Source organism: Lolium perenne, chromosome 6 (assembly GCF_019359855.2).
Source record: "Lolium perenne isolate Kyuss_39 chromosome 6, Kyuss_2.0, whole genome shotgun sequence".
NCBI lineage: Eukaryota > Viridiplantae > Streptophyta > Magnoliopsida > Poales > Poaceae > Lolium > Lolium perenne.
The window spans coordinates 7,687,255-7,707,381 of NC_067249.2; the positions used below are offsets into that span (position 1 = coordinate 7,687,255).

At 43.9% G+C, this 20,127-nt stretch overlaps 1 protein-coding gene across 1 annotated transcript; it reads left to right on the forward strand.

The window, feature by feature from the left end:
- The first annotated feature begins 6,639 nt into the window (after positions 1–6,639).
- On the forward strand, positions 6,640–8,430 carry LOC139832273 (UPF0481 protein At3g47200-like). The gene is made up of 2 exons (XM_071821992.1): positions 6,640–6,708; positions 6,907–8,430. The coding sequence occupies exons 1-2, from the start codon at positions 6,640–6,642 to the stop codon at positions 8,428–8,430; spliced, it is 1,593 nt and encodes a 530-aa protein (XP_071678093.1).
- Positions 8,431–20,127: the final 11,697 nt, after the last annotated feature.

Genomic DNA, 20,127 nt, shown 5'->3' on the forward strand with positions numbered 1-20,127 from the left:
TCCTCCGCCGCCGGCCTCCTCCATTTGTTAGTATGTTTTTTTTATTTTAGCACTATTTGTTAGTAATGTAGTGTAGTAGTAATAGTAATATTTGTTTAGTAGTAGTGTAGTAGTAATATTAGTTTAGTATTAGTAGTAATATTTGTTAGAAAAAAAAGTAGTGAAATTTATATGTCAGAAAAAAATTTAGATAGAAATATTTGTTAGTAAAAATTTAGATAGAAATATTTGTTAGTAAAAAAGTAGTGAAATTTATATGTTAGAAATATTTGTTAGATAAAAATTTATATGTTAGAAAAAAGTAGTGAAAAGTAGTAATATTTGTTAGTAATATTCATAAGTTATTCAAATTCAAATTCATATTCATTAGTAGTAAATATTAGTAGTATAAATATTTAGATAGAAATATTAGTTAAAAGAATTTGTTAGAAATATTTACTTACAAAATATTAGTAGTAGTATTAGTTAGAAATATTAGTTATAGAACCATATTAGTAGTATGTATATATAGTTAGTTTATTTAGCACAATATTATTTCGTATATAGTTCGTTTATTTAGCACAATATTATGTTTGTTTAATTATGTTAGTATATATATGATTTAGTTTTCATAGCTACGATGCCGCGCCCGCCGCGTCGTGGAGGGTCTGGGCACGTTCTGGACCAGATGCTGACGATGGGGGAGGTCCGGGACTGGGCTCCGCTGGGGTGGCACTGGGAGGTGTTATCTTCCGGGGCGCGCACCATGGTGCGGAATCCGGGTCCCGTCGTTGACCCGGATATTCTTTGGTGGCGGTCGCGTGGGCCACGATCGGTGCGGAGGGAGCCGGCCCCCGAGGAGGTGGTACATCGCCGCATTAGAGAGGAGGACGAGCACGTTCGCCATTACATGCATGTGTTAGACACCATGTATAGAAATGGATGGTCAGTTATGCAGGGATCTCACGTGAGCTATGATCCTGTGATTGTTCCGTGGCTTTGGGTGTTCAACCGGCACGGCTCAGCACCCGGTCGGCCCCGTTGAGAGGTTGTAGTGATGTATTAGGGTTAAATAAAAATGGACCCGAGCTATATATGCATGTAACTGCAATATCTACTTTTAGCACTACATTTTCCTTAATTAATAACTATATATGTAACTCTAATCTCTGTTTTGTGCATTATCCTTAATTAATATCTATATATGTGATTATATGATGGTTGCTATAACTTGCAAGTCGTTGCAGAAACTATGGACGCTGACAGAGACGAAGTACAAGAAGAATTCATGGCAAACCTCATATCCGGCGGTATTCTGGATGATGGCGGTGGAGATGCCGATGTCACCGCAACGTATCTGAATGACTCCGGTGAGGGAGCGGAGGATCTTGAGCGAAGAGAAGATGGCTCCGGTGAGGAAGAAGATAATGGCTCCGCTGATTGAACCTTAGTTATTACAATGTCCACCGAGGTATATAAATTAAGCCGCTGCTGACTAGATGCATTAACTAATTTGTATATATATATTGATGATGAATTCTTTCTTTTTTAGCCCTCCGGATCGAGCAATTCTTTTGTAAAGTCGAAGCGAGGCCCGGCCAAAAAGTTGTCCGAAGGTGTTAGGTTCGACATCGTCGAAATCGATCAGAGTGGCCGACCGACTGCTCCCGACAAGGCTGCAAAATTATTTATAAGTCAATGCGGAGTGATTGTTAGGGACTGCATCCCGGTCACCGTTCAAGAATGGCACAAGCCGAAGGCTGGAGAGGCTGATGCAGGTCATTATGTTGATGATGTAGCCAAAAGAAATATTTGGCATCGGCTCATGGCACATTTCAACCTACCTCCAGAGGAGAATATCAATAAAGCCAGACAGATGGAGGAGAAAGTCAAGGAGTTTGCTCTAAAAAAGATGGCCGAACTATTCAAGAACCACAAGAAAAGATTGCACCAGGAGTTTGTCAAGCAAAAGAAGACTCCGGACTTCACTGGAGCGTATGAGAAGATAAAAGATCACTGGCCCGAATTCTTGAAGTACACGCTGTCAGAAGAATTTAAGAAAAGGTCGGAAACAAATAAGAGAAATGCTGCGTTGAAGAAATATCATCAAGTTATGGGTCCAGGTGGCTACAGGGCTAACAGGCCTAAGTGGCAGGAAAACTGAGGCGGAACTGGTCAACAAAGGGATCCAAATAGGAACATTCGATTGGACCGAACGGTCGAAGGAGTGGTTCTACGGGATTGGGGGAAGGTTGGACCTAGAAACAGGGAAGTGTATTTATAATAAAGAACATCTCAAAAACCCTTGTGAAGCCCTTATAGCTGCACATAGGGACGTGCGGGAGGGGAGGTTCCATCCCGAAAGAGAGAACGACGAGCTGACACGCGCCCTTGGGAACAAAGAACACGACGGACGAACACGAGGCACGATTGGCTCCGTTCCGTGGAAGTATGGCTTTCCTGAGGAAATGAAGAGATTTCCTGATAAAAGCCATAAGAGGAGAAAGGCAAGGGAAGCAGACCGCATATCGTCCTTAGAGGAATCCGTGAGCCTCCTTAAAGCCCAAATTCACGAAGTACTTACCTAGCGATCTCAGGGGCAGCATGAAGATACTGCATTTGATGCTATCGACCCGCAGCAATCTCAGCACCGGAAAAGCAGCGTGGCTTCCACTTAGCTCGATAATAATGATCAGGTGATGGTGCCTCCTCGCTACCCCCCGTGGATGATATCACAAAGATCCGTCCTTGTGAGCTGCATGTAAAAATTGTGAACATATCCATGAAGGCGGCGGTCGGCTATGTCTTACCTACAAAAACTTACCATTGTCGTCCGGTTCCAGATGGCTATGCTATTGCGGTGGTGGATGAAGTGACGATAGGATATGAGCCGTTGATGCTTGACCACCCTGCAGGTGAAGATGGGGAAATCACTGAACTGGGAGAAGCCCTTAGAACCACCGTTCTATGGCGAAAGGAAAACATTGTGTTTCCAGGTTCGAAGCCAAGCAGGCCACCTCCAGCTCATTCTCCGCCACCTCCGCCGCCTCCGCAGTCTCCTCCGCGTGAGCAGTCTCCTCCGCGTGAGCAGTCTCCTCCTCATGATCATACTCCGCCGCCTCCTCCTCGTCAGGAGACTCCGCCGACTCTGCGACCTAAGCAAAAGAGGAAGAGTACTACAACTCCCAAGAGATCATCAGCTCCGAAGAGGTCTAAGACTCCTGAGTTGTTACCATACGAGAGGACTGATGAGCAAAACGACGAAATCGTAAAGGCCCAGATGAAAGCGCATTTTGCACCGAAGAAGCCTCCGTCAAAGCTGTTTATAGCACTAAATACAGTGAAGCACTTTGTCGAGATGAGAGCAAAGCAAGCTGAGTTGCCAGCTGATTATGACCGCTCTCTTGGACAGTCGTCTAGAGTGAGAAAAGCGAAAACAATTGCCCAGCTCGGACAACAGGAAAATCAATCGCTACCCCCCTTGGTCGTGCACTCCTATGATGATCCGGAGATGGCAGGGATGATCGAACGGACGGCTAGAGAGCTTGGAGCAGTGGTTCAGTATGAAGGTTACTTTCCCATGGCTGGAGTCAAATACACATACACATACACATACGGGGAGCCTCTCGTCAGACCTAGCCATCTAGGGACTCTAGGGACTCAGATGCGAAAGTTGCATGAATGGTACATGCAAGCCTATAGGGACTCGGAGATCGTACTGACAGTGGGAATTAGAGATGAGCATTACTTCCGGGGAAAGGAGGAGCTAAACATTGATTTTGAATAACTATTTCAGTTATTCAATCAAGACGCCCTCGACAAAGCTCTCATTAGTTGCTACTGTCTATAAGTGATTTTTTTTGTAATTAAGTCTCTAGCTCTGCTCGTTCATTGCACTAACTATTATCCTCGCTATATTATGCAGAATGAAGATGCTCGAATGGAAAAGAGGCGGACTCTATGACATTGGGTTCATTGACCCAAGCACCATTCATGAAGTTACGTTAAACCGGTTCCCAAAGGACACAGAGCATAACATGCTAAGGTTTTTACAGAAGCAACAACACAAAGAGGAAATATTCTTCCCTTACAACTTCAAGTGAGTGTTATTGTCTTATACATATTCGATTTCGCTTACTCATGTTAAGTCTTAACTAATCCTCTGAGTTATGCGTGCGTAGATTCCACTATATTCTCCTAATCATTCAGCTTCAGAAAGGAGTAGTACTTGTCATGGACTCGAAACGTAAAGAGCATGCGCAATGGGCGAACATGGCTGCCATGCTCCAGAGATAATTTCAATCAATATCGCCCTGTATCGACATCTTCTATCCTCATTTCCTGATATCAAGTAATTAATAACTCATTCCCGGGCAGGGCTTGGAAACGGTTCATCAACACTGCTCCGGGTAAATGGAAACCGGAGCTTACATTTAAAGATCGCCCTGTAAGTAGTACTATAGCTATGTCCACGAATCTCTTTGATATTTTGTTTCAATACCATGCTTGAATATTAGTTTGATCGAACTATTTTTTCGTAAAGTGTTTGAAGCAGGAACCCGGGAATAACTTATGTGGATACTACGTTTGCGAGTTCATTCGCGAGATGACCTGTCACCGGGACCCGGAGGAGGCTATACATGCCACTAGAGTACGTGAACAATATTTCACAATCTTTTTCTATTACCATTAATTGTATTGAGTTCCATTCATATATATTGATCTCCTTTTTTTAAATTAGATTGAACGCTTGCGGGACTCTCTCCTAACGGTGGATCGTATCTGAGCAATTCAAGAGGAATTTGCAGGATTCTTACTTAGGGAGGTCATAGCTCTAACTGGATAATACCATCGGGAGTTCATATTTGACATTAGGGATTTGAGATAGATATGGTCAACAGGATCAACTTTATATTTGTAAACATGCGTTACGTGTACTGTATTTCATGACGATGTCTATATATTCATGACGATGTTTGTGGTTTCTTGAATGATGTATGCATTGCAGAATTGAATGAATAACATAAAACCCTGAAACTCTGCCGCAGCAGAGAAACGCTGCTCCACCCTAAACCTCTGCCGCGGCAGAGAAACGGCCATTTTCTCTGCCGCTGCAGAGACCCTCCAATCCTGGTTCGCCCTACGAACTGGGACCAAAGGTCCTCCACCACGAGCTCCCTGGCCGCACCACGTGGAGGAACCTTCAGGCCCGGTGTATATTTGAACCAGGACTAAAGGGGCGGGCCTTTAGTCCCGAAGGTCCAGTCCCGGTTTCCACTAGTGAAATGTGTTAATAGTATAGTAACCTCAGTCCAAAAAGTAGTGTAGGAACGCCTGTATAGAAGAACACATATCTGGTGCTGAGTTCGAATCCCATGCACGGACATGAGAGTACTACCTAGGCGGGCTAGCCTCGAGGGTTCGCTACCGGGCGCCTCACCAAATTAAAATTTGTTTGATATTTTGTGTGCCGTTTTTTCATATTTCAGATAAAAGATACATGTGGTGGCTGAATCTGTGCATAACCAACAGCCACTACCATAGAATACATTTTCGGGAATTGTCAGAATCAAGATTTAGAGTCCGGTCTTCCAACCGCCTCTAGTAGTGTCTAGAGGCCTATATGCATTCTTCTTGGAAATAGCCAATTCTGTCCGCCTCTGTTCATGGAAAACGAACCTCTCTAAAATAACTTTTGTAGTAGCGTTCGGTAAACAGGATAAGAAAGGAAAGACCTACTTTTAGATCTAATCACGTCTATCCTCAGCCAATGGCTACATGTTAGTGCCGTAACATCCGTTGTAATCTAACATACACATACCAACACCATGTGGTACGTACTAGCTAGAGGCCTAGAGCTTGCGATACCAATTTTTGCCAGCTCAGGCAAATGACCCATCCTGTAGTGTGTGAATGTGTGGTTAGTATGCCTAACGCACATGTGTCTATAGTCTATACGCAGCCACTTGCTTAATAGAGTGAGCAGCAACAGTGTCATCGGCATGATCAGTTGGCTGGATATGCTGTATAATAACATATGTATATCTGTCCTTATACGTATGTTATTAATTCTTTGACATGGAATACTGCATGGCTGGTCCTGGATCTCTATACAGTTTTTTAGGAGCAGTACATGAGTGCTTTTTTTTTGCGACTGGAGCAGTACATGAGTTGGAGCAATTGATTATGCTTAATTAGGTGGCTTCTTCGCTGGGATTGTTAATTATTGTGGTGGTGGTGGTTGTCGTGTCCTCCGTGCAGTTTTTTTGTTGTTGTGTGTTGTTGTTATGTAAGTTTTGATTATTCTCTATTAGTAAGTTTCTTGCGGATTGCTTTTTTTTAAAAAGTACATAATGAATTTAAGTGAAGTATTGCAGATCTCATTTACCAGGCTCTTGTCTTCTCCGTATTGGTGGCCAGTTTCCGAACATGCTCCTTGAGGAGTCGGTGGTAGGTAATTCATTTCTTTTATTGTCTTTGATGAGAACCTTTACTTCCCTCTTCTAATTTTTTGTATTTTATGGTTAGCAGTAGCTGTACATCTTGTCGTAAGTGAGAGCAAGATTGTAGCACAAACCTGTACATGCATGCATCAAGATAATACTATACCTAAACGTTGTCATAAACCAAATGGGAAACATTTTAGATGACATTCTGCCAATGGGACTTGAAGCTCTCTATATAAGGTGTCCACAAGCTAAGAAAGGCTGTGCTTCTTCTTGCCCGGCTGTAAGTAGTCTTTCTTTCTCTTCTGTCTTTGATCTGTCACTAACCATGCATTCATATATATAGTACACAATGTGGTGTTTGCATGAGATTGTATATTATAAATCCTATTATATATATTTGAATCGTTCGTAGTTTCTCTATGATTTGTTTCTAAGCTTTCTTAAATGTTTGACTTTATTTCCATTTGTTTTCCTGCAGATCATGGAACCCGCTGCCGCATGGGACAGACCTTGTGAGCTTCAGCTGGCGAACTGGACCGTTGAAGAACCAGTTGCTGATCTCCCTCTCCCTGTAGAGTATGCGTCTATCGACATACCTGGTGACTGCGGCATCCAAGCATATGAATATGATGTGCAGCAACTGCTGGTTGAGTACTATTCTGCAGCCTCACGACGTTATTCTACGAGTGAGAAAGCGAAGATCTCAAATGACAGCCATGCTAGGAGTGTGGTCAATCAAGTATTGGGTGAGTTTGAGGCTGATATGAACATGATGAAAGAGAAGATGCATAGATACCCTACATGCCTTGGAGTTGTCGACAAGTCATATACCATGCCAAGGATCGTGGCCATCGGCCCCTACCACCATGGCCTGGAGCACCTCAAGCAGGCAGAGAAAGTGAAGCACATCGCCGCCTGCCACTGCATCGGGGATGTCCAGCTACTGGAGGATATGTACCAAAAGTTCGTCCCCGTCGCGGATGAGGCTCGCGGCTTCTACGACAAGGATGTGATGGAAGGTATCAGCTACGACGACTTCCGACATATGATGTTCTTTGATGCTTGCTTCTTGGTGCAGTACATGGCTATGCGGGGTACTACCCGCCGTGACAGAATAGACGGGAGCTTGCAGAGATTCTTGAGACCTAACCGCCACGATATTTTCCATGACGTCATGCTACTCGAGAACCAGCTCCCATGGACGGTGGTTGAGACCGTCATGAGCTTCGTGGCAGACGCATCGATACCCATCAAGTTCGTATCTAGATTGAGATACTGTATGCAGCCGGACGACCACCGTGAGCCTCCCGAAGAAGAAGAGTCTTTTCACTGGAATGATAAATACAGACCGCCGCATCTCCTTGGCCTCCTCCGCTACTACATTGTTGGACGAAGAAGCGACATTCATGAGGAGAACCCTAAACCGAAACCCAAGAACATGTCGTTTTCTGTCAGTGCCTTGGACCTTGCCGAGATCGGCATCAAGCTCAAGGCCAACAAGACGATGCAGCTCCTTGACATGCATCTCAATCAGGAAGGGGCTGTCTTCACCGAGCTCTCATTGGCGCCGTTGTCCCTGGACCGCGACCGTGCAAGCTACCTCATCAACATGGCGGCTCTCGAGCTGTGCACGATTGAAAGCTTCGGAGCTGCGACAGATGAGGACTCTGCTGTTTGCTCCTACGTCCTGCTCCTTGCCAATTTGGTATACAGGGAGGAGGAAGTGCAGGAGCTACGGGAGAGGGGTCTTCTGCAGAGAGGAGGAGGGCTCAGCAACGAGGAGGCGCTCCGCTTCTTCACCAGCTTCCAGCATCTGCGCTTCGGACGATGCTACCATCGCATCATGGAACAGATCGAGGCTTACAGGGAGAATAACTGGACGAAGACCAAGCTTCACGCGTTTCTCCACAACCACAAGAAAACCATAGCCGCTGTTGTCACCGGCATTGGTGCTGTTGGCGGGATCATAGGGACACTCCTGTCCATCAAAAAGTCCGTTTGATTCAATTTGATATATATACCCATAGGTGTAACTTGTTGTATTTATGCTTTGATTGTTAATTTCCTGTTTATCTGTATATATGATTTCCCTGTGTACTCAAATTGAACATGGCTGGGGTCGTCTGTGTTTTTTTATCAAGTATTTTGTTAAACTCAAAATAATTACATCACAACACAACCACCTTGAGATCACTAATAAAAACACAGCCTATAAAAGTTTGTTGGTAAAGGTACAGAGAGACACACTATAGTGACCGCCATCAGAATCCGTAGACTGGACTCTGTGAGCCGGTTGTTGAATGAGCCTTCTGTAGTCGCTAAAGATTCAATGACATCAGGTATTGGTCACTCGGCTCGACCAAATCTAATTAAACAGCAACTTGGGGCACATCTACTTTGAACGGTTTCATATATATAGAGAGTCTGTTTTATAGTATGGTTGGTGGTTGCTGTAGATCTTGTCATTATTCGTGAGTGAAAGATTGATGATTGCACCAACCAGCTAGCATGTGGTTTGTTACGTGTAACGATGTAACACTACGGGAAAAACAGGGGCTGCCGTGCAGCCAATCATTGCCGTGAGGCCTCGCACGGCAAAGATTTCTTTGCCGTGAGCATCGAGCAGAACGCACGGCAAAGAGCTTGGTCACGGCAAAGACAGACAAGCGTGCACGGCAAAGAAACGGTTCACGGCAAAGTCGGAAGAAAGCGCACGGCAAAGAATAGAGCACGGCAACGGCCCAACACAGCGCACGGCAATGATTCGACGCACGGCAACGGCGTTGGGCATTGTCGTGCCTCACCCTTTGCCGCGCGTGCAGTAGGGACGCACGGCAACGCCACCTTTGCCGTGCGTTCTTCCCTTTGCCGTGCGCCGTAAGGCATTTTCCTTTGTTTTTCCTTTCTATTTTATTTCATCTAATACTTATATTTATTTTTTAAATTAGTTTTACTTTTTGTTGACTATTTATTAGTGTTACTTAAGACAATGTGTATATACCCATACTATTTGCAATACAAAAGTACTCTCCATCTTCATCCCCCCACATATATCAGGGTTTCAGAGCAATCCTCGCTTCGGAGAATCTGCTAAGTGTTATCGCCTGAATGTGAGGAAGGTCACACCGGGGAGCTATTTTTACACCGTTACACCTTCCACCACACTTTCACACATATCATAGGTCCACAGGCAAGATTTGGTGGGATTCCGGTGCTCCGGCGGTCATTCTCGCCCTCCTCCCCCCAAAAACAGCGGTATGTGTGCCCCGGCGGGTCTACCCCCCTAGATTTCTCCACGTGAGGTTCCACTAATGTACTTTTTCATTGTTTTAGGTTTGTTTAGGACATATACACATGGAAAACCAAGCTTGGGACCCTTTGGCACATGGTAGCCTCCGGCATACCCGTAGCTAGCCATTATCACATGAGCCACCCTTCACGGTAACTTGTTCTTCATGACAATCTTCAAAAGCGGGCATATATACCAAGGTTCGCATCCAATTCTGGTGATAAGCAGATATCACCCATCGCGTTGTCTTCAACAAGGTAGTCCACATGCGCTGACGGCACCACTTAGGCACATTATTCCAAGAAGAATTGCTTTGATCTACTGGTTAGGGTTAGGGTTAGGGTTAGGGTTTAGGGTTTGGGTTAGGGTTAGGATTTAGGGTTAGGATTAGGGTTAGGGTTTAGGGTTAGGGTTAGGGTTAGGGTTAGGGTTAGGGTTAGGGTTAGGGTTAGGGTTAGGGTTTAGGGTTTAGGGTTTAGGGTTTAGGGTTAGGGTTGGGGTTTAGGGTTTTGTAGCTCCCGTGTCAGCAGCTGCAGTTGTATTACTCGAAGCCTCCCCAGTTTAGGGTTTAGGGTTTAGGGGAGCTATTTTTGCACCATTACACCTTCCACCACACTTTCACACATATCATAGGTCCACATGAAAGATTTGGTGGGATTCCGGTGCTCCGGCGATCATTCTCCCCCTCCTCCCCCAGAAACAGCGGTATGTGTGCCCCGGCGGGTCTACCCCCTAGATTTCTCCGCGCGAGGTTCCACCAATGTACTTTTTTATTATTTTAGGTTTGTTTAGGACATATATACATGGAAAACCAAGCTCGGGACCCTTTGGCACATGGTAGCCTCCGACATACCCGCAGCTATCCATTATCACATGAGCCACCCTTCTCGGTAACTTGTTCTTCAAGACAATCTTCAAAAGTGGGCATATATACCAAGGTTCGCATCCAATTCTGGTGATTAGCAGATATAATCCATCGCGTTGTCTTCAACAAGGTAGTCCACATGCGCTGATGGCACCACTTAGTCAACAATTTTTTCTTCCTTTGTGTTTGGTTAGGTCATGGCAACATGGAAAAGCAAGGTTGAGCCCATTTTATCTCAAGATTCCCTCCGGTTGACCCGACGCGTGAGTTTCCCCCTATATCATTTTATGTGATCCCATATGTGATCATAAGAAATTTCAAAAAAATGGAAACCATTATATTGTTTCATTTATTTGATATATTAGTAGTAAGTAAAAGTAGCATGCAACAAAAAAAATGCAGACATAATTAAATCATATAGATGCATTAAATTGGAAAAAGGGAAAAGAGATATTCTGACGGCAATGCCGTCGGCATAGCTCAATGAATGTACGCCGACAGTGTTACCGTCAGCACAACCTACGTCGACGGCTATCCGTCAGGGCCGTCGACGTATGGGTAACGCCGTCAGCCGGCCGACATGCTGCGGGACGCCAGCGCCACGTGTCAGCGAGCTGTGCCGACGGCTTAGGAAACCCGAGGGTTGCCGCCAGCGTAGCTGCTGAAATGTCGTCAGGCCAGCTATGCCGACGGTGGCCGTCTGCGTAACTCTATGTATGCCGACAGCTTCGTTGTGCCGGCGTTTTTCAACCCACCGTAGGCATCTAGGTCTTGTGCCGACGGCCCAGATAAATGGCCGTCGGCATAGCTTCTGGCTGTCGGCGTCTAACTGTTTTCCTGTAGTGATTAATTCCGACACTAGTACAGGACAGGTCTATTGTCCCGGCCCGTAAGAGGCTTTTGTCCCGGCTGGCCAACCGGGACAACGGAGGCGGCAGAAAAGGCCCAACCTTTTGTCCCGGCCCGCTTACCAGCCGGGACATATAGTCACCACGTGGCCGCCGCGGGGCGCGCAAGGGTCACCCCCTTTTGTCCCGGCTGGTAACACAGACCGGGACTAAAGGCTATTTCGTTAAATTTTTTTATCCATTTTTTTCTAATTATTTTTCACTCCCTTTTTTTCTATTTTTTCAGAATTTCTAGTATTTCAGTTATTTGACAAGTTTAGTCTCTAACTACACTTAATCTCTAGTCAAATTACTTACCCGTGGTCAAACTTCCCGCTCGGTCACTCATCCTCCCACTACACCAGCACTAGCACGCTTAACTTCCGAGTTCCTTCCCGTCCCGCTTCCAAGTGCTTCGCGCGCATGTTGTTGATACTAGTATCATATCAATCCTATTAACATGTTGATCGATGTCACACTTCTTTATTGTTTGAATTCAAAATAATTCTTTTAATAAACAAAAGTAATGATGTAATAATAATCTTCAATAAATAAATAAATATTAACTTTTTTAATTTATATTATAATTAATTTTTTTAATTGTAATTTTTTAAATAAATTTTTTTGCCAAAACTAAAACCTGAAAATTTGAAAATCTAAAAATCGGCTAAATTTATGGTTAAGTAATAGTAATCTTTATGCAGGATGCAATTATTAATTTAAATTTTTTAAAAATATAAAATCCTGAATTTCTAGCAAAAACTAAAATCTTCCTGCTTTCATATTTTCATTTGGAATTTTGAGAATCTAAAAATTGGCTAACAGGGAAAACCTAAAAATTCGGATGTAACTTTTTCCCACGATCATTTTGATATATTATACGTTTTTTCCGACGTCGTATGCAAATATTAATGCTATTTTACCTTTTTCTAAACTTTTTTAGAAAAAAAAAAGTCGAAATCGAATTTCTTAATTTCCCCTAATAGTAGGTTGCATAGCATACAGGAATCTCAAAAGATTTTATTTTTTCAATTTTCTATCATTTTTTTTGTATTTTACAAAGCTAAAAAAGGCGATCCTGGGGGGTAGAGGTGCGTGGGGAGGCAAAAAAACCTAAAAAGCCTTTAGTCCCGGCTGGTAAAGTGAACCGGGACTAAAGGGTAGACCAACCGGGACAAAAGATTCCTAACGAACCGGGGCCCTTTTGTCCCGGTTTGAGGATCCAACCGGGACAAAAGGTCCTTAAAAAATCGGGACAAAAGGCCCCGTACCATCTCGCTGGTTTCGGGGCGACGTGGCCTGACCATTTGTCCTGGCTCCAGACTGCACCGGGACAAAAGGCTAGGACGGAAGGTCCGTTTTCTACTAGTGCGAATTTGAACTCTTGAAGACAACCAGCACTCTACAAGACTCATGAACTACAGAACCATATGGCAAACATTCCTCATCGTGAATGCGAGCTTTCATCTATGATCTCGTATTCTCGATATAGTGATTATTTAGTAGTTATGGTTTTATCTTTCCCACAAAGCTGAGCCAGTATGGGCTTCAATATTAATTTTATTATCTAGAAAGCCAAGGATTCTTTATTATGTTGTACCTACCGTTTTCAGTCACTAGTAGAAAAAGGGGCTTCCATACGACCCCTTTAGTCCCCAAAATGTCCGAACCGCGACTAATGGGGTCTTTAGTCGCGGTTCGGGTGGCGAACCGCGACCGAAGGTCTGGGCCCAGTGGGCTCGATCGACAGCTGGTGGACGGGAGAGCCTTTAGTCCCGGTTGACCAGGCCAACCGCGACTAAAGGTCCTCAGGCCTGGCCCGAAGGCCTTTAGTCGCGGTTGGCCAGGCCAACCGGGACTAAAGGCCCACCCCTATCAATGCACTTCAGCACACTTCACTTAGCAACTTGGTGTGCCACTTCTATTCACAAGGGGTGGTGGGTTTGGCTTGGATCCTCTTATGCACACAAGGTGTTCGATGAAATGCCCGAGAGCATGAAACAAACATGATATGAAGTGTCTGAGCCACACTTAAGCTTTCTCATTCATTTTTCCTCCTCGATCGTGGTTAGCAACTTGAACATTTCATGTGTCATTGATAAAATATGCATGTGTGTAGTTAATTGTTTAATTTCTATTATTTCTAGCTAGTTAGTTTAACAAATGCATGATGGTTAATTATATACTTTATATAATAATAATGCAGATGAATCGGCAATGGATGTACGGTAACCGACTCTCGGACGAGTTCATTACGGGTTTGAAAGATTTCCTCGTAGTGGCTAATGCGAACAAGCAGAGGGGTTTTGTTATATGTCCATGTGCTGACTGTAAGAATCAGAAGGGTCACTCTTCCTCAAGAGTCATTCACGTGCACCTGCTTCGGCACGGTTTCATGCCAAGCTATAATTATTGGACCAAGTATGGAGAAAGAGGGGTTAGAATGGAAGAAGATGAAGAAGGGGATGATATCGATGACAACTATCCTGATCATTTCGGTGATACTTTCATGGAGGATGCTGAAGGAGGGGAAGCAGAAGGGGAAGGTGAAGAAGAGGCATGTGATGAGCCCGCTGATGATCTTGGTCGGACCATTGCTGATGCACGGAGATGCTGCAAAACTGAAAAGAAGAGGGAGAATTTGGATCGCATGTTAGAGGATCACAAAAAGTCGCTGTACCCAGGATGCGATAATGGTCTGAAAAAGCTGGGATGCACACTGGATTTACTGAAATCGAAGGCACAGGAAGGTGTAGCTGACTCAAGATTTGAAAAGTTACTGAAAATGTTGAAGAATATGTTTCCAAAGAATAACGAGTTGCCCGCCAGTACGTACGAAGCAAAGAAGGTTATCTGCCCTCTAGATTTACAGGTTCAGAAGATACATGCATGCATTAACGACTGCATCCTCTACCGCGGTGAATACGAGGATTTGAATGAATGCCCGGTATGCACTGCATTGCACTATAAGATCAGAGGAGATGACCCTGGTGACGATGTTGAGGGCGAGAAACCCAGGAAGAGGGTTCCCACCAAGGTGACGTGGTATGCTCCTATAATACCACGGTTGAAACGTCTGTTCATGAACAAAGAGCATGCCAAGTTGTTGCGATGGCACAAAGAGGACCGTATGTCGGATGGGGAGTTGAGACACCCCGCTGATGGAACGCAATGGAGAAAGACCGACAGAGAGTTCAAAGATTTTGCAGCTGACGCAAGGAACATAAGATTTGGTCTAAGTACAGATGGCATGAATCCTTTTGGCGAGCAGAGCTCCAGCCATAGCACCTGGCCCGTGACTCTATGCATTACAACCTTCCTCCTTGGTTGTGCATGAAGCGGAAGTTCATTATGATGCCAGTGCTCATCCAAGGTCCGAAGCAACCCGGCAACGAAATCGATGTGTACCTAAGGCCATTAGTTGATGAACTTTTACAGTTGTGGGTGACAAGGGATTAACTTATCAATGCCTAAGGATTGTAGACTAGGGTTTTAGCGGAAGTAGAGGGCAAGTAGATCTCGAAGGTTTCAGCCGAAAAGTACTCGACGATGTGAAAACTAGGGTTGCATGAGACAATGAATCGATCCTCTCTTTGTCCCTCGACTCCCCCTTATATAGGAGGTGGAGTCGAGGGATTCACAATACACAGGTTACAGAGTCCGGGAAGGTTTCTAACTCATCCCGTAAGATTACAAGTATGTTTTTCGTAATACAATTCTAGCTTTCCTTAATACTAACTTGGGCTTCCGAATCTTCATATTCCTCGAGTCGTGGGCCTTTAGTAAACCCCGGGTACCATCTTCGGCAGGCCCATTGGGGATGCCTATGTCAGTAGCCCCCGAGATTTTGCTTGAATCGAAGAATCAAGGAAAATCTCCAACTTTATAGTCATTCAACAACTGTCAAATTTATCACATATCTTTGGATATGCAATTATATGTTGTACAGGGATAATGGTAGTTGGGGCTAGTTCATCTGACGGATCAGGTACTAGTTAACTGCTCTAGTGGCAATCCGCAAAAACCTACTTCAAGATCACGTCCCTGGACATGATCTCGGGATACTGGTGTAAACTTCGACAGGTGCCGCTTAAGGTCTTACCATTCTGTCGTGTCCCAGTCATGTTTTATCGGGTACCTAACGCGTCCGTTAGGATTTTTCTTCATATCTGTTGATACGGAAAAAAGTAGCAAACCGACGTCAGAGACGGTGCCACGCCGCTCAGAACGGATCTGGGGTCTTACCTTCGCAGAGTTTTGCGGCATTCAGAGATTATTCGCAACTTTGGCGCTCTGAGAATATATTGTCGAGTACTTTTTTGGCTGTTGGAATAGCACATTTTATTGAGTCAACGGATGACTTATATTGTCCTCCCGATGGGAGTATGTTTCGAGTTATTTGTATAACTCGAAATATACTCACTTCTTCTTTCTCTCTATATTTTTATAATTTCATCGGGCACGCGAACAGCGTTCCCGATGGGAGTAGCCCCCGAGGCTACAGCCAAGGACTAGTGCTTGGTTGTAGGCTCAACATCTTATGCCGCTATATTGTCAATCTCTCTCGAGCTTTTTATGTCTATCGGGTGCGCGACCAGCACTCCCGATGGGAGTAGCCCCCGAGGCTATGAACAAATGCTTGCGTTTGATCATAGGCTCTCGCCATTTCTATTTTGTCATACTCGAACTTTTTTCTTTTTTCCAAAGTAGCCCCCGAGCATTTGGGCAAAAACTTGTATTTGATCAAAGGCTCGAAATAATTGATAATTTTTCCCTGCCGCCAATTTCTTTTAGTCTTCTCAGCCGAGGTTTTCTCTTGACAAGGTGACATCATTACTGACGATAGCCACGATCACTGTATCGGGAAGACGCGAGCACTGCTCTCCCTCTGTCTTGCGGGCCCAAAACCCTCATCAATTTGACACGTCGTGCAAGTGGGGGACACACGTCCTCCGCTTTTTCTGGCGCACGCATGATGACCCACAAGTATAGGGGATCGCAACAGTCTTCGAGGGAAGTAAAACCCAATTTATTGATTCGACACAAGGGGAGACAAAGAATACTTGAAAGCCTTAACAGTGGAGTTGTCAATTCAGCTGCACCTGGAAACAGACTTGCTCGCAAGAATTTATCAGTAGCAACAGTTTTATAGCAGTAGCAGTGGTGAAATATCAGCAGCAGTGTAACAAAGACAGCAGTAGTGATTATAGTAAACAGCAGGATTAAAATACTGTAGGCACAGGGATGGATGAACGGGCGTTGCATGGATGAGAGAAACTCATGTAACAATCAAAGTAGGGCATTTGCAGATAGTGATAAAACAGTATCCAAGTACTAAACAATCCATAGGCATGTGTTCCATATTTAGTCGTACGTGCTCGCAATGAGAAACTTGCACAACATCTTTTGTCCTACCAGCCGGTGGCAGTCGGGCCTCTAGGGAATCTACTGGAAATTAAGGTACTCCTTTTAATAGAGCACCGGAGCAAAGCATTAACACTCCGTGAACACATGTGATCCTCACATCAACGCCTTCCCCTCCGGTTGTCCCAATTTCTGTCACTTTGGGGCCTTGGGTTCCGGACAGCGACATGTGTATACAACTTGGAGGTAAGATCATAAAACAATGAATATCATCATGAAACAATAACATGTTCAGATCTGAGATCATGGCACTCGGGCCCTAGTGACAAGCATTAAGCATAACAAGTTGCAACAATATCATCAAAGGACCAATTACGGACACTAGGCACTATGCCCTAACAATCTTATGCTATTACATGACCAATCTCATCCAATCCCTACCATCCCCTTCAGCCTACAGCGGGGGAATTACTCACACATGGATGGGGGAAACATGGATGGTTGATGGAGAGGCGTCGGTGGTGATGATGGCGATGATCTCCTCCAATTCCCCGTCCCGGCAGGGTGCCAGAACGGAGTTTCTGGTCCCGAGACGGAGTTTCGCGATGGCGGCGGAGTTCTGGATGGCTTCTGGCGATTTCGACTTCTCGTCTCGCGTTTTTAGATCGAAACCCTTAAATAGTCCAGAGGGGGGCGTCAGAGGCTGGCCGAGGCGGCCTCACCATAGGGCGGCACGCCCCCCTCCTAGGCCGCGCCGGCCCATGGTGTGGGGGCCGTAGGCCCCCCCTGGCCTGCCCTTCTGGCTCCGTGAATCTTCTGGGAAAATAAGCTCTTTGACATTAATTCCGGGGATTTTCCTGAAAGTTGAATTTCTGCACAAAAACGAGACACCAGAGCAATTCTGCTGAAAACAGCGTTAGTCCGTGTTAGTTGTATCCAAAATACACAAATTAGAGGCAAAACAATAGCAAAAGTGTTCGGGAAAGTAGATACGTTTTGGACGTATCAACTCCCCCCAAGCTTAGCTTATTGCTTGTCCTCAAGCAATTCAGTTAACAACTGAGTGCGATAAAAGAACTTTCACGAACACATTTGCTCATATGATGTAAATATTCTCATGATATGGACAAGTACTTAGGCAATTCATAATAAGATACATGCAAATAAAATCATCTAATAGCTATGTCAATCATGGAAAAGGTACCAACAAATTAATAATAAGCATCATGAATCATGTCTATCAGCAGGATTGCAATGTTCATAAAAGGATATGATAAAGTGGTATCTCGCTTGCCCGTATTTGTACAGCAAAACATAAATGCCCAGGCACCTCTGAATTTCATGGAAAGACTAGAGGTAAAGATTATCAAAGATAAAAGCATCAAAGTTATACCACACTTAACCATATTTTGGGACAAGCATATTATACTAAGAATGACAGTTGTGCTCTCAAGAAGGTGCTCAAAGAAAGGATGGTGACTCAATGTAAAAGTAAAAGATTGACCCTTCGCAGAGGGAAGCAGGGATTAACATGTGCTAGAGCTTTTCATTTAAAAACAGGAGTAAAATTGTTGTGAGAGGTGTTTGTTGTTGTCAACGAATGGTAATGGGTACTCTAACTACCTTGTCAACCAGACTTTCAAGAGCGGCTCCCATGAAGGACGTTATCTCTACCAGCAAGGTAAATCATCCCCCTTCTCTTTTGTTTACACACGTACTTTAGTTTTATTAATGGGTGACACTCCCCCCAACCTTTGCTTACACAAGCCATGGCTAACCGAATCCTCGGGTGCCTTCCAACATTCTCATACCATGGAGGAGTGTCTATTTGCAAATTAAGTTGCTTACTGACGAATCAGGGCAAAACATGAGAAGAGAATTATTAATGAAAGTTAATTAATTGGGGCTGGGCACCCCGCTGCCAGCTCTTTTTGCATATGAAAGTCTGTCAGGAGTAAATGACAAGGTTGAAAGGTAAACACCACATACTTCCTCATGAGCTATAAAACATCGACACAAATTGAGAAGTATTTTGAAGGTTTAAAGGTAGCACATGAGAATTTACTTGGAATGGTTTGAAATGCCATGCATAGGTATTTATGGTGGACACTTTGGAATAACTTGGTTTTCAGGGGTTTGGAAGTACGAGCAGCGTTCCCGCTCAGTACAAGTGAAGGCTAGCAATAGACTGGGAAGCGACAATCAAGAGAGCAGTAACTGTCATAATCATGCTTGCGGCAAAATAAATTAACGGAGGCATAAAGGTGATACAAGAACTCTAAGGCAAAGTAAATCATCGAGGCTTAATTGACTTTTGTTCAGTCATATGCATGCGTGAGCATGTGCCAAGTCGATTCAAGTGAATTATTCAGAGGAGGATACCACAATGTCATACCTATTTATGAATAAAACAATGCAAGCAAATGTCTATGACATGCTACTCATATTAATAAATTGGAGCTAAAACATGAGAGATCATGAACTACTAGACTTTCTTAAATGACACATACCTCATATGAACCAACTAAGCATGCTCACATGGATGAGTATATGTACAAAAATGAAAACAAATAGAGTTCATACCAGCCTCTCACCACAGTCGAATTGTCATAGATCGTCATTACTGCCTTTCACTTGTGTAGCTTGAATAATATGGAATGAAAACCACGCTCCAGCCATCGAAGACCATTGAACTCCATAATGAACTTTACAAAACCAAAGAAGAACAGCAAATATTTTTGGTGTTTTCGAATTGGAAACAAGAACAAAAGGAAACAAGCAAACAAAGCAAAATCTTTTTGGATTTTCTTATAGCAAACCAACGATAGCAAATAAAGCAAAGCAAAAGCAAGAAACCAAAATAAACAAATGGTAAAGAGAAACAACAGAAATATTTTTGGTCTTTTTGTGTTTTAGGAAAGAAACAAAGCAAAAACAAGAGAATGAAAACTAAAAGGGTCACATAAAAGCAGAGCAGCAGAAATCCGTCAAACTTGACAGCAGTACAGTAATCATTTTTTACGAAAATCTTCCGCTGTTCAACGTGAAAAGTGTTAAACTAATGAAAGTTAGACAATAACCTGGGGAACATGCACAAAAATTGGCTTCGCAAAATAACGTTCTGGCTATTTTTGGGAATTTTTTTTAGTATCAGTCCAGAATCTGTTTTCAAACAGCACTTCCCCAAATATCATCTCCCTCTTATTAGAAACCACCTTAAGAAGCTAAACAAGTATGTACAAGTATCCAGCAATTGTAATATGCGATGAATGAGTGATGCCGGCATACCTCCCC

Coding starts and splice junctions, on each gene's coding strand:
- LOC139832273 (XM_071821992.1), top strand. CDS start 6,640: ATGGGACTTGAAGCTCTCTATATAAGGTGTCCACAAGCTAAGAAAGGC. Junction 6,709..6,906: donor GTGCTTCTTCTTGCCCGGCT/GTAAGTAGTCTT, acceptor GTTTTCCTGCAG/ATCATGGAACCCGCTGCCGC.